A 15,411-nucleotide genomic window follows, 5' to 3' on the forward strand; every position below is an offset into this window, starting at 1 on the left:
TGTATATAGAGGGAGGTTTTCAGGGAAACCTCCAAAAAATGAAAATCTGAGGAACACCATGGTGGCCATTCATCCGGACGGTGTGAAGATGTGCATCCAAGTAATTGAAATTGTTTTTTGGTTTTTATGCACGTGTGCATGTGCATATTACAGATTACTTGTATGCACATGTGCAGAACGTACCGGGTATTCCTCAGTTTTTCATTTTTTTGCGGTTTTTCCCGGAACATTACCCTATGTATGTATATGTATAGACAACCCAGGCAACCACAAACAGAAGCAATGAAGATAAGATTTTTGACTAGATCAGATTAGATTCTTGATTGAGAGATTTCAAGATCTGGCAAGCTTTATGTTCATATGGGGTTCATCAGACTAAAAAATGGAACCCCATCAGTTAAAAGCTACCATCTACAGTTAGACTACAGGACAAGGTGAAAGTACAAAAATACCCTTTAGGATCCCGTTTCTATTTCCACACCGGCATCTGCAACTTTCTTCTCTGTATCATCGTCATTCCTGTAAGCAAAGCTCGATGGAGGTCTATCAACAGAAAGTGTACCTTCCAACACCTTCATAACTTCGCCAACCGAAGGTCTCAAAAGATTTTGCGTACACCATAATCCTATTCTCACCAATCTTTCAACCCCCCCCCCCTCTGAAATCCTCACTGTCTACATACTTCTGTTCAACCATCACTTGATTCAAACTATCTCCCACCGTAAAGATCAGTTTGTTTCATAACCATCATGCTCGTATGTCCTTTACAGTTCCCTAAATCGACCATTTTCTTGCAGCCGGAACTACCAGAATCAGGCGAATGAAATCCATTCCCCCAATCATAAGAATCCGAATACAAACAATCACAAATAGGACCAGTAGAATTATACCCACAAACACTATATAAACCACAAGAACCAAACACATTGCATTGATCTTCTACCGCTTGCCATCCAACTCTCTAAGTTCGAACAGCATCATCCCACGAATAGATTCTCAAGTTTCCATCATGATCTATCCTAACATGCCTCAAACTCACGAATCATCACCAAAATCCTTACTCGATATCAACCAAACAATCTTGTTCCTATCATCATCATATAGTCCTAAAACACCCTTCTAATCGAATCTAACTTCTTTGACAGTTGCAGATAAAGAGCTCAAATGGGTTCTCCAATAAGTGATATTGCTTTCCCACATTAAAGCTACCCCTTCCGATTGATGAACCACAAACGTATAGTAACTGGTGAGGGATTTAGTCGAAGGGGCTCTAAGGTTTAGAGGATACCGGAGAAATTGGCCGGGGAGCAAGGCTTTGGTCGGCCGGTTAAAGCTCTCCCAGATCAATCTATTTTCACTACCCATTAGAACTAAACTACCATTGTTCAAGAGAGTTGCTTCTTGGACACCTAAATTTGAGGTATTACTGCTCCAAACTATAGAATTACTAGGGTTTCAAACAAGATTAGTCTCCCATCCATGGAAAGTCTGAATGTAGAGTCAATTGAAACCCTAACTCCACCACCAACAGTCCAAACAGGTAAATTTGCAGATTTGGGACCTAAATTGTACCTAATCCCAACAACAAGTTCACCAGCATCTCTCTCCAAAAACCCAAATTGAAAAACCCCATTTTCAGACACCAAGTTGTTATTGAAGTCTTTGGTTACAAACGGTCATATGACTGAGTCTGTTTAGATTTGAATAAGTATTTTGAATTAGTCCTAGTTGTTCCTATTTCTTAGCTGATAGTTTGCTGTTCTGTTTCCTGTGTAAGCCTATAAAAAGGCAGCTTGATTTATTGAATAAAGTATCACATTTCAGAGTCAAATTGTGCGTATTATCACCTGGTTTTAACAGTTGTTACTTTAACAGTATCATCAAGAGATGGTTGATCAAGAAGTCTAACAAACTATGCTCATTTGCTCAAATATATTATTCATGATTACATTAATTAGAAGTTAAATCACTATGCTTTGACTTTTTAACCTGCTTTTTGACCAATTTTTTTTTTTTCTAGAAGACATTAAAATGTATGTAGAATTACAAAAGTAACATTTTCTATCTTTTATTTATTAACAATTTTTTGATAATTTTTACCCAAAAAAAAAACAATTTTTTGATAATTAGCATAGAGATGCATAAAAAGTGTAAGCTCGTAGCCCTTTTCGAAAAAAGCCCGAGCCTAGTAAGCTCGAGCCTGACCTTAAAGCTCGATGAACCAACTTCTTTTTCTAAGACCCAGGAAAAGTTTGGTCCAAAAAAGTCCGAAACACGAGGCCCAAAAAGACCCAATCAGGTCCTATTTCAACCCCAAAGCCCAGTTTGACATGAGACTGAAAAAGTTTGGAATTTTTTTTGCTTATTTAAAAAGAGGCTTTGAGCTTGGAAAAGGATCGAATCTTGTGCATCTCTAAAATAGCAGCTAATAGTGCAATTTGAAGTTTGAAATCTAATGGGATGTTTGGCAGTTGTTGAATGGTTTGATGCATAATTATTAAGAGACTCTCATGATATAATGCAAAATGAAATATAATTGTTTGATAATTATTTACAACGAAATTAGGGCACTGAATGGTGAAGGGAGGCCCAGAATACAAAATCATTCAGAGAATTTTAGAACCATCAAGAGACGGACTTTTTTTTTTGCCAAACAAGATTGACTTCTTAATGATTCAGAGTTCTATTAAGAGGTAAACAAACAACCTACGATATATCCATAGTTCCAATCAAAGACGACAAAATAGGAAATCTGACATATTGGAAAAGGGTCATGATAATAACATGAACTTTTTTAATGTGGGTCAACCTAATCCGGTCGGACTATGTTGATCCCATTAATTACTTGTTTTATTTTTATTGTCTTTTTATAAATTATTAATGTTCTAAATATGTTTAAAAAATTATACTAATATCTTATTTTAATGAAACAATTTCGAAGTTGTAAACATCTAAATACTCTTTAAACAACTTTCGTTTTGTTATAAATAAAATATAATCGACATAGCTTTTACGAAAAACTCGACCAATATGTTTGACTTGTTGATCAAGATATCAAGATTCTGTAACCAAATTTGAAGTGGATGAGGATCAGATTCTTCCTAACTCATCACAAGACTCAATTACTCCATATGATTGATGCACCCTTGTTCCAATACATGAACACAAACCAACAATCCTATATATATATATATATATATAATCTTAATGTTTCCTCTTGTCATCTTCTTGTTTGTTAGATTTACTTATAACAATCTAAAGTTCTTCCCTTCAAATCCCTTTTATGGATATGGTTAGCAGATTATTAAGATCAGATACAAAAGACTCACCATTCAGATATAGTTCTTCAGATCCTTCAAAAAACTATAAAAATATGACCATAACCTAGTTGGATCGAACCTTAGACCTGATGTTTCAATGAGATGCATATAATAAAGCTATATCTACATAAGCATATATAATAACTCGAATAAGCGTTTTTAACAAATGAAAGTTTTGACTTACGTTTACGTCTCTTATAATTTATTGAACATGTCAAATACTTTGGATAAGACCAAATTATATGTCTAATATGATGAGGTTAGTATTAATATAAAGAAATATATGAAACTAGGAATCAAGATTTCTTGATTGAATACCCAATGTGAAAACATTAATGCAAAACCCTAAAAATTATTTTAAAAAGAGGGTTGGGCATCTCAATCACATGTAGTCACCATGTTCCATTGCTGAAAGGAAATCTGATGGTACCACAGACAAGTACAACTGCCATTTCTAGTAATCTATACTTAAATTAACCATACAATATTGCTGTACCAAAACCTAGGCCCAAGAATATTTGGTTCCCATGGATCTTTGTTTTATTTCACCAAGCCACATTGACTTCAATTATGTTAGACATCACCTACACTTTCTTTTTTTCCATTAAATTATGGTGTTGTTACTCAAGTTGACTTATCTTTGATGTATGGATTAAGATGTATGTGTGGATTAATCTGTCTGATTTAGATTTAGACGGTTTTTGTTTAGGATTGTTTGAAAAAAATTGACTTTATGTATAAAGCTCCCCCTAGAAGCTTTCAATAAGTCATTTTCTATGTCATTAAACAACTAACAAACAGTCGTCTATAAATAACTGAAAAAGTTGTGAGTCTTATTAAGCACATTAGGCTTCTAACAGACAGGACCCGAGTCTTTAAAGAAATGAAAACTTTTGCTTCAGTGGTTTACATCAGAGGAAAAGAAGCATAAACTGCATACGAAAGTGATGCATGCATACTTTGTTTTACTAAACAATATGAAATGATAAATGTGCACACGGTTTCCACAGGCCAATAAGACCTCCATTTCCTCCATTAAAATCCAAGTAAACTCAAAGTAAAAGATGGGTATTTGAAACTTTGACTTAATCAAGAGTCAAAGTCTTTCACTTTATAAATTAATAATCAAATATCATATGGAAACTTCCTGCAAGTCAAAGAAAGGGGAAAAAAATTGAACTTTCTTTCATTCAACTGTAAAAAGGCATTGATATCAATGAATACAAATGTAACATCTACAATTCTCTTTTGCATCTGTATTTGTGTAAGAGAAGAAAACTAAAGCTGTATACAAGGTTGAACACTTGGAACTTCAAAAAGAATGAATAAAATGCCTATGTCAATTTCATATTCACCCTAAAAGAATGGAGTTTTTAATCAAAAAGAATCTGTAAAGTTACTTACTGGGGAAGATCTTGTTCTGTAAGGTCCAAGATTTCTTGAAAGCAAACTCTTGTTATCAAAAGAACAAGGGCTGCTACAAAACACCTTATTGGTATACTTTAGGCTACAAGGAGCACTTCTTGGAGATAAGTTTGCTTGCTCCAATGCTTGTGATTGCAGCTCTGTGGGATAATCCCTCAAACAGCCGATTCTAGGTCCGGCTCCTGTGGTCCATTTGCAAGAAAGCTGCCTTCCCAATTGAAATGAACTTGTCCCTTTATGGGAGTTGATCCTTTTAAGGATGGACTTTTTAGGAATTGTCTCCTCCATCTTTGGATCATCTTCTTCATCGTCTGATACGTCATGCTCCGACGGATCGTGAATTTGGTGTGAACCAAACGAGTCTTCTGCTGCTTCATAGCCATCCAATATGGTCTCTGATGTGAAATCTTTGCTTCCTTCTTCTGCTGCTTTGTAACCATCCAAAGTGGTCTCTGAATTCTTAGACACTGCTTCATCCGCTTGATTCTCGGTCTTTAGATTTGTAAAAAGGTCGTCATTGCTTGGTATCTTGAGAGTACTTAATTTCCTACTAGAACATCGAAACAGCCTTGATTTCTTTGGTGATTCTTGTGGTAAACAAGTATGTTGTTTCACGACATTCACCATTTTTGAGGGATGATCCTCGACAACTACCTCCTCTGTCCCCATGCGCTCCTTTTCGCTCACATCTTCTTCTGAAGAATGAGTTCTTATATGAACGCTACTGCTCTGTTTGCCAAGAGATTCTTTATCATCATCGTCCGAATCCATCTGATAGCAATAATGAAAGGAACAGTGAGAAATAATCTAGCATTATCTTCTATCAAATATAGAAAAACTTCAAAAATATTATGAAGAACTGTTTTGAGCCTCTTTTTTACCTTGACATTAGTAGTATCCACGTCATTCTCTTGAAGAAATGAAACAAAATCTTGAAAATTTTCTTGCGTGGGACGATAATGACCACTATGAGGCCAGATTGCCTGTTGAATAATCAGAAACAGAAATAAAATTAGACACCATTTTGAAGCAACAAAAAAACCAAGTGTCAGGTGACATCTTAGACTTGAATTACCTTTAAAACACCATCCTCAGAAACTAGTCTCCCAGCTGCCAAAGTGGCTCCTCCAGCCAAAAAACTTGAATGTTGAAACAATCCTTTCTTTTTTATGCCAACATATAAAGTCCTAGATGTGCTGAGCACAAAGATCCACTTAGAACCCTTTGGTGATCCTGTTGTATCTATGTATTCCCCAGTTTGTTTGTATAAAAGCTTCCCATCTTCTATCACAACCTCATACTCCTTCCTTTCCATCTGCAGAAAGATATCAACAATCTTGATAAGCATTTGTTCTTGGCATTTAAAAAGAATCAAACTAGATTAGATGGAAAAGGGACATACTGGGCCAAGATATTTGATGCATTGCTGTTGAAGTTTTGATCTTGGACATTTTTCAACAAGATTCACTTCTTTCCCTTCTCCTATATCCAACCTGAGTTTTCAAATATGCTAAGGTTAGGTGTAGGAACTATATGCATGATGATCTTGCAATGAATTTAATCTTATGAATTCTACTTACCAGTAGAAAAAGGGTTCTTTGCTTTGAGAGTGCAACCATTGTCCATAATAGAAGTGAAGATTGTGCCCATAACGATGCCTTGGATCAATCTGTTACAAAAAATGTTGATTTTAAGAAAATAGAACTCCGGTTGAGAACAAGAAGTAAGATCGATGTAAGTCTCACCGATCGGTTAACTTACCGCTTCAAGCCAGTGCTGCAAGGCAAGTTTCTGAGCTTTGCTATTCTTTGATAACCCTTTTCCAACCTATAATTCAAGAAAAAACCCAAAGCTTGTTAACTGTTTGCATTTACTGAGGCTGTTTACGCCATCTAATTCAACTTTTTTCGTTCTCTTAGTATTTGATTTGTTACAATGTTTCTAAATATACCTTGGCAGCCCTTGTTCTTGCTCTGGACCATCGGGAAATAGCCGTCTCATGCTTATCGAGATCGAAAAATGATATAGAACTCCTCTTAAGTTCTGCAAAATCTAAGAGCTTCCACCTACAAAATTCACAAAGCTTCATTAAGGAAAACTTGTAAAACATACAAAAACGGTACATGAATGAAGTACTGAAGTGGGAAAGAATCGCATACCAGCTTTGTTCGATCAGAACCGCACAATCTGCCAGCTTTCTTCGTGTTCGAAAGCTTTTATAAACCTTTTGCAGCTTTGTGGCTGCTTCATGTTTGGGGCTCCCTTGATCAAAATCATCCAACACATTATTAGATCTTGGAGATTCAACATGCATTTCGATCTTTTCGGCTCCAATTCCTTCATCTGAAGAAACTTTAAAGCTAACAGATCCTTCAATCTTCATTGTTTGAGAGACCATTAACTGCATTGCTGATGGTTCAGAATCTTGGATCTTAAAACTGCAAGATAACCCCAAACTTTTAACTTCATCGTCCTCTAAACTGATGGACTTCAAGCCAGCCTCTAAATCAGTATAAGCTGCGAATGGACACGAAAATGATAACCCCATGCAAGTCCAAAAGGTCGCTTGAATCTTGAAGAGCCTCTAAGATTTGATTTCCCTGTTAAGTCATTCAATTACCTTCTGATTAGTTAATCAAGATCTTGTTAATAGAAAAGAAAATTTGTAACAAAAAGAACACGTATATATTCAAGATTATAACACATCAGAACCGTTTTTTATATAATTCTGCGTGGCCGCAGCCCACAAGTGACAACTAATAAAACAAACAGCAAACAAGATGAATTGTAATGAGCTGTGACATCCTCAAATAACAAAAACCTATAAAAGAAGAAAGTTTATACAAATAGCCATATGCCAAGACACCCAGATTAAAGAAAGTAATCACGAAAAACAAACTCAATGCCCGTTTGAAGTACTTGATATGCAAAGAACGGAAGAATACATTCACAAATCAAACACTTGCAGGAGGACCCATACCAAATAAGAAAGTGCGGCAAAAATCCATTTTCTCAGGAAGAAAAATCAAATCTTGAACAGTAAAAGTTTCTAAAATCACTATCATAAAAAAAAAGGGTACTTCATTGACACATTTCATCAAGAACCTGGTGGCCGTAAAGCGGAAAGAAGCAAATATGGCAAGAAATTGATTACGAACATATTCCCAAAAGAAAGGGTAGAAGTACCTTGGAAAGATGAGGGTTTGAATGTCGAAAAGAGGAATTTGATTAGGTTCTCTGAATGGGTGCTTTTTGTATTGCTCTTCTTGATATCAGAATGCGAGAGGATGTCCACTGTGATTGTAAATGAGAACCCTTTATATAGAACCCATCACGTAGTTTCGGGATGTGGGTGAGTGAGAAAGAAAGAGAGAGAGGGGGGCACGTGAAAGACCAACACTTTGTGCTAAGTAACTGTGGATCTATTATTGAACCTTAAATTTTTTTTGATAAATTATAAATAATTAGTAGTTGTTTGTTTACCTCTTAATAATTATATTAAGAGTTAATTTTTGAATTTTGTTTGACAAAAAAAAAAATTGGCTTTTAATGGTTCTAAAACCTTCTGAATGATTTTGTATCTTGGGTTTCCTTAACCATTCAGCATCCTAATTTCATTCTGAATAATTACCAAATAATTATATTTCATTTTGCATTGTATTATTAGAGTCTCTTAATCATTCGGACAATTTAATCATTATGCACCAAATCATTTAGCAGCTGTCAAACAGCCCCTTACTATACATAATAATGATAAGCACTGATCTAAAAAGCATCCATAGCACTCATCACGTCGCGTTACGATTTAAAGTTTATGTCTAACGTTGCGTTAAGCCTGTGATATATATTGGATTAGTGCACAGTTTTTAATGTGGTATTTGATTTTTCATACCATTTTAATGTCTTATTTTTTAGTTTTAAATATATAATCTAATTTAAATTGTTTGTTATCATTGACTCATTCAATAATAATAATAAAAATATGTTTATATATATATATATATATATTTATGCGATAATGATACATATTTACAAAAATAAAAAATGGTCAAATTACGTATAAAATCACATGTGATTTTACATTAACGGGTAAAAAAAGGGGTGAGGTGACTTTGGCCACGACCTAAGGTCGCGGGACAAAGTCAAGTGAATCACATGTGATTTTATATGTGATGTTATTATAAAATCACATGTGTTTCGGTTATTTTTTTAATTTTTTTAAATAGGTATCGTTCTCGTATAAACCCGACTCTATATATATGATATTAGCAATTTGTCACCATAAGTCACGTCTTGATAAACGTCATGGCGCCTAAGACTTGAGGCTTGGGCTCGCTACCACGCCATGTCTCACACCATTTAAAACCTTGATGACAAGTAACTTGATAAATATTCATGATAAGTTAGTAACAAATGTTCATTATAAATGTTCATATATAAAGCAGATAACATAAAGATGATTGTAATTTCTATTTTGTTCAAACATAAATTTTGAGGATATTTTCAGTAAGAACTTGTATCAGTTTATCACTTATGATTTACAATATTGTTGCATAGCATGGCTACACAACTAGTTAATATAATCTATCAGCTTTAAAAATCTTTTTTCTTAAAAACCAGTAAATTTTATTTAGTATAAAATCCAACGTTATACTGATATTCGACAATGACTTGATCCAATGATCACGAGTCGACACACAGTCATCTCATCAAGTCATACTACTCCTCACCATCTACCTATTCTTCTGGTTGCCTCCAACAACCATAGCAAAGAAACCTTCATAACTCGATCGTTTCTTGCCACCTCCTAAACAACAGACAGTCGTCACATTTTGTTACTACATAACTTATGTTTTACAAGATATTAAATCAAATTTACATGTTCATATTGATACTATTTTATTTTATTATTTATAAAAGAAAAACTTTTAACATAAGGTTCGCATGTCATTCTATTGACTTTATCATGTATTATTTGTCATTCAATTTCACATTCTTCATCTTGGGTCATTTTCATTGTAGATTACACCCTTTCTCATTTAAAGGGTTTATTTTGAATATCCATGAGTTTTACACCGGGGACCGCTCTATTCAAAAATGAGAAAAACTACAACGTTTGTCGTTAAATAAGAGATATGGGAACGTAAATTGAGGAATTCTTTTTTGTCTTTTTATAGATTTGATATTTTCTACACTGTAAACGATATTGTATCCAAATTATAATTAAATTTTTCATGTTTCTGATGTACTTATTTTTAATCGTAATTAATACAATGTAGGGTGATGAGATTTTTTACATGGGTTTTTATGAGTAACAAATATCGTGAATCCAAATGAAGTTTTGACCCTGTGTCAGAGAAAAAGAACAGACGGATATTATAGGATTCTGAAAAGATTTTTCGGTTTCCTCAGAAAGAGATAGTTAATCATGTATTTCTTACGTTCTTTAAATAGTCAGGACATTAAAAACTATAAAAAAAACGGTTTAAAATTTTTAATATATTATGAACCATAAATAATTAATTATAAATTAAAATGTGAAAAATACAAGAATGGATAAAACACTTTTGGGTCTCTATAGCTACCCTCATCCCCACCGACCCCTCCTTCCCCTTTAAATCCCATGGGTTTCATACTTCATACTACTAACCAAGTCTCTATTATAAAATATTTGATAAAAAAAATTAAAATTTATTTTTTATATATAAAGTATTGTTTATTAATGTTTATAATTACAAGTAAATTGTGTATAAGTACAACTTATTAAAGCTCTATTTTTGAATTTGTATAAATAACTGCAGATAMACATAATCAAAAACAGAATAAATTAAATATAAACAATTTGAAATATAATTAGGACAATAATTAAGTTCTAACAGAATCATTATATTAATAAAAATCAAAAATAAATTATTTCACTATTCGACCTAAATTTAATTACCATAAAAAAATTGAATTAAAGAAATTGTATAAAAAATGAGAACTTTTAAATGCTTAATTTGATATTAATATCGATATATTTTTTTCAAATTTTTATGGTATCTTCAAATTTATTTTTACTCAAAAGTAAAAACATCATCTTTAACAAAATCACATAAACCGTATTATATATCAACAGAGACAAAAAAAATAAAACGAAACATTAAAATAAAAATACATCTGAATGCATTGCACAAGTACCATTCTAGTTACAAATTATATTATTAATAAATATATATATATTTTAAGTAATTCAAGCTTTTAAATCGACTTTGTTTTTATAATTTTAGTATCACATAATTTTAATATAGTCATTTAAACATTTTATTTCAGTCTTAATAGCTAGTTGTATTAAATAATATGCAGACAACCAGTCATGTCCAATTTCTTTCTATCTTATCCATGTACCAAACACATCCGAAAAATCCCGATATGTCACGCAACTTGGCAAAACGCTTTGTCGTTTTTGCCCCAACTTTTTAGGTCCAAAATCCATCATTTGGGTACAGTTTACGACTTTCCCCGCAGTTTATAGGTTTTTGCAATGTGCAATCTTGGTTTATCTTTAAATAAAGAACTTCACTGTTTCAAGTATAATCTCGATGTAGCATAAGTTATTTCGTGCTTCCATTTTGTGTCAGTCTCGAGGAGCTATCGAATCAAGTTCGAAACCATTCTAACATCTGATCGAACTCAATCTAATTTTGACTCGTTCACCGTCCCAATTAATTTATAGTACAAAGTTATTAACAAATCTTATTTTATAGATAACCCACTGATTGAAATTCCTTTGAATCGATAAACGTATACACACTGTGTTTGAAAGAAGCAAGAAAACATGATGTTTTTATTGTTGGTTGTTTATATTTTCTAAGTTTGAATGTATCTTAAAAGTGAGATTGGAATGATAAACCCTTTGAACACTTTCTTTGAATCTTGAGGCATCGCTTTACGTGTCAAACGAATAATGAATTCATACTTTGGAACATGTACTTTTTGGGTGAGTCAAAATGCCAACCCCTAAACCCTATTTTAACGTTATATTATATTATATGCATTGCATTTCGTTTCGTTTCATCACAAAAACAATATCCAAGTGGTTTGATGTGTACGGAAAAAGACATTATTATTATTAATAAATGGTATTATACGTTTTACGTCTTTTGATTTAACATCGTTACACGAGTAAAAAGTGTCTTAGGATAACGTGGTTCTTAAAGAAATGATCTGGTCCGCAAATTGATGATAACATGGTGGTTATACAAATTTAGCTAAAAAAGGATTGTGTTCTTTTTCTTTGTTGAAAAAAGGCAGAATCTAGGTTTAATCTGGAGTCGGTGTCACCTAATGGTGTTGTCGAGAACTTTGTTTTATTTCTTGCATTTATTTATGCTAGTTGGTGAAATTCCATTGACGACTAGAGAATTTTGGTAATTAAAAGGAAGATCTCATCAAAATTGATGTGTCGATAATGTTGCCGTTCTGAAAATGATGTGAAATGTCATTGAATTCAAAGATCACGAATATGTGTGTTATTTTCCGTATTGTCGATTTTATCATTAAAATATACGAAATATATGATTGAATATATATATATATATATATATATATATAGAGAGAGAGAGAGAGAGAGAGAGAGATATTGTCTCAAATGCAACTCATCACATTTGTATAATATTTATTATGATTTAAATATTTATTGAAGATGAATAATGTTCATTAATTATGATAAATACTTTATATTAAGAAACAATCAAAACTTATATGAAATTACATATTCATCAAATTAAGACGGTTGAAATTGAGTTATATTGGTTGTACAAATGTAAGAGGTTATATATATATATATATATATATATATATATATATATAGACTTGGGATCATGTGAGACCAGCCTGTTTTCGTGAGACCCGTGAGACCAACATTTTACACTTGAAACTTCACAGCAAAATGCTGTGAAGGTGACTTTTTAAGTCTTCACAGTGTTTTTGCTGTGAAGGTTCGACTTTTTTTAAACTTTCACAGTGTTTTTGCTGTGAAGGTTACGTGTAAAAATGTGGTCTCACGGGTCTCACAAAAACATGCTGGTCTCACGTGAACCCAACCCTATATATATATATATATATGAACAATTATTTAGAACAATTATTAAAAAATATAAGGATTTAAAATAGTAGGAAGAAAAATATAAATTGGGTCGGTTACATTTAATATAGTTCATGACTCACTTTTTATTATAAAAAAAAAAAAAATTGAATAATAATGAATTGGTGGCAGAAGTTAAATGAATACCAGCTAATATCACCTCTTATTCACACTGCTCCACCTTTCCGTAACAAAATCTTTCCACAAACCGGAGAACTGAAACGCAAATTTGTTTCATTATTTGATAACGACTCCTATCAATATTCAATAAAGCAATTTTTTTCAAAAAATCCGACATTAACTTTTTTTATTCTAGATAAGTTAGGGTTTTGTTTACCGTCAAGGTACATCACATAAATATGACGACGATTAAGGATCTTACCTCATAACAGTAGGTATGGGAATACAGCGGGAACCTCAATTTCTGTCCCCGTCCCCGTCCCCGTTTTCTATCTTCGTCCCCATCCCCATCCCTAACGGGAGACAAAGATCTCCAACGGAGATTTTTTTTCTGTTTATGTAAGTTATTTTAAATTAAACATGTGAGAAATCATATATGTTTAAATATCAAACATTTTCAATAAACATAAAACTAGAATGAATTTAATTTAATACAAAAAAAACACTACATCATATAAGAATTAATAATCTAAAACAAAAAAAAAATCAAAATTCAAAAGAACTTATAATCACATGTACCAAGACATTGAGTAATATAAAACCATATAGAGTAATATGCAAATTTTATCGAATAATTGTATTTTGACTTAACATCCAAAATATTACATATTAACATCCAAAAAATAACAATTTTAAATTATAAACTTAGTTAGAAAATTATGAATTACCGTTTTAGTTGAAATAATATATATATATATATATATATAAAATTTACTAATTAATATATAACAAGTACGGGGAGGGGCGGGGAGTACGATACCATCCCCGTCCCCATCCTCGATTTAGTAGGGAATCCTCGTCCCCAATGGGGACGGGTGAACCGGGTTCCCTAACGGGTCGGAGCCCATTCCCATGCCTAGGTAAAAGCAAAAACAATGATCAAGAGTCTTACCTGTTAAGTGGGGGCGGAGATGAGAAAAATTCTCAATTCTCCATTCGAGATCCTCATTCCCTGTCGAGAACATGGATAGAGACGAGGATGGGAATGAAGATTGGGGAATCGAAAACAGGGATGGGAATTGGATTCTCATGCCGACAAGTAATGTTGAAGGTCCGTATAATCGATAAATAAAAACCAAGTCTTGTGATCATTCTCATAGATCAAAACTGTTAAGTTAATGTTATGTTCAAGACCTTATAGAATCAATCAAAATACAGATTGATGATCTCTTTTTGTTAAAGTGAAAAATAATTAATATGAAGTATAAGAGTTTCAGGTTTAAATCCAAAGAGGAAGAAAAATCTGATAGGTTTGAGCTTACACTCCAAATGTCAAAAGTGTCTGAAGATCTCATGTTCAAATCAAAAGAGAAATAAAAATCTATTTGTGGCCATGGAGGTTCAAATACGGTGACTCTGAATTACCTGCAAAACAGATGATCTTTCTAAAATTAGTCGTCTTGCATAAAAGGTTGAATATCCAAGTTAATAAAAAAAAATTAATATGTGATTTTATATTGAATTTTTTAGAAACATCTGATTATTATAAAAATGGAAATGTGACCGTACCTGTTAGGAGATAAGGCGCGGTTTAGGGGGGGAGAGTTATTAAATTAATATATATATAATAAAAAAAAAAATGCAAGCTGGATACCACACACTAGGAGTGGACTTGTTATTTTCTTTTATTTCTTCTATTATCTTTCGTTTTCCCAAGATTTAATTTTTCTATTTTAATACTTATAACAAAAAATATTAAATAAGAAAATTTAATATTATTTTTTAAATTAAAAAATGTTTTATTTTCTATTGGCATGAATTAAAGACACTCTATATTTTTTAATAATATCAACATTATTCTATATTTAAACTCTTTAAATATAATTATTGTTATAATCAATAAACAAGATTGAAAATAAATATTTAGAAAATAAAATTATATCGAATATTTTAATAATATAATTAATATTATAATTTTTAAAATAAAAAGTTGTTGGAATCTCAATTTTTTTAATTTACTATTATAGAGATCTTGAAAATCTATGTTTTCTAAATTTTAAGGAGTGTTTGGTTGGAGAAATTAATTAGTAATTAATGATATTGAAAATAAAAGCCGTTTAGTTATATTTATATTTATATCTATATTATATTATAAATTATTTGAGTTAAATTTTTAAAAACCAATTTTAATATATTAAATACAGTTTAATGATACATATTACTTAAAATTCAAAATTACAAGTAAATGGTGTATGAATACAACATTTTAAAGCTATATGTTTGAATTCATATAACCAACTGATAAACATAATATAAACATCTTATTTTAAATATAAATAATCTAAAATATAATTCGGATAATAATTGAATAATAACATAATACTTAATTATTGTTTTTATTAAAAAAACATTATATTATTA

At 31.9% G+C, this 15,411-nt stretch overlaps 1 protein-coding gene and 1 pseudogene across 1 annotated transcript; both read right to left on the reverse strand.

Annotated features, from left to right (window-relative positions):
- Window positions 1-694: 694 nt before the first annotated feature.
- LOC112520917 lies at window positions 695-3,772 on the reverse strand (annotated as a pseudogene).
- Window positions 3,773-4,607: 835 nt separating this feature from the next.
- Window positions 4,608-8,038, reverse strand: LOC112521370 (IQ domain-containing protein IQM2). Its single transcript, XM_025130196.1, has 9 exons — window positions 7,932-8,038; window positions 6,905-7,345; window positions 6,697-6,811; window positions 6,507-6,572; window positions 6,326-6,414; window positions 6,148-6,238; window positions 5,821-6,060; window positions 5,627-5,728; window positions 4,608-5,516 (listed from the first exon to the last, which is right to left on the reverse strand). The coding sequence occupies exons 2-9, from the start codon at window positions 7,291-7,293 to the stop codon at window positions 4,698-4,700; spliced, it is 1,911 nt and encodes a 636-aa protein (XP_024985964.1). The 5' UTR covers window positions 7,294-7,345; window positions 7,932-8,038; the 3' UTR covers window positions 4,608-4,697.
- Window positions 8,039-15,411: the final 7,373 nt, after the last annotated feature.

Source organism: Cynara cardunculus (genome assembly GCF_001531365.2).
Source record: "Cynara cardunculus var. scolymus isolate 2C chromosome LG 11, CcrdV1, whole genome shotgun sequence".
NCBI classification, from domain to species: domain Eukaryota; kingdom Viridiplantae; phylum Streptophyta; class Magnoliopsida; order Asterales; family Asteraceae; genus Cynara; species Cynara cardunculus.

Bases quoted from the DNA above. Each gene is read 5' to 3' on its own strand.
- LOC112521370 (XM_025130196.1), bottom strand. From the start codon at position 7,293: ATGGGGTTATCATTTTCGTGTCCATTCGCAGCTTATACTGATTTAGAG. The intron at 5,729-5,820 runs GTAATTCAAGTC...ATTATTCAACAG, and splicing joins CTGAGGATGGTGTTTTAAAG to GCAATCTGGCCTCATAGTGG. The intron at 5,517-5,626 runs GTAAAAAAGAGG...TATTGCTATCAG, and splicing joins TGGATACTACTAATGTCAAG to ATGGATTCGGACGATGATGA.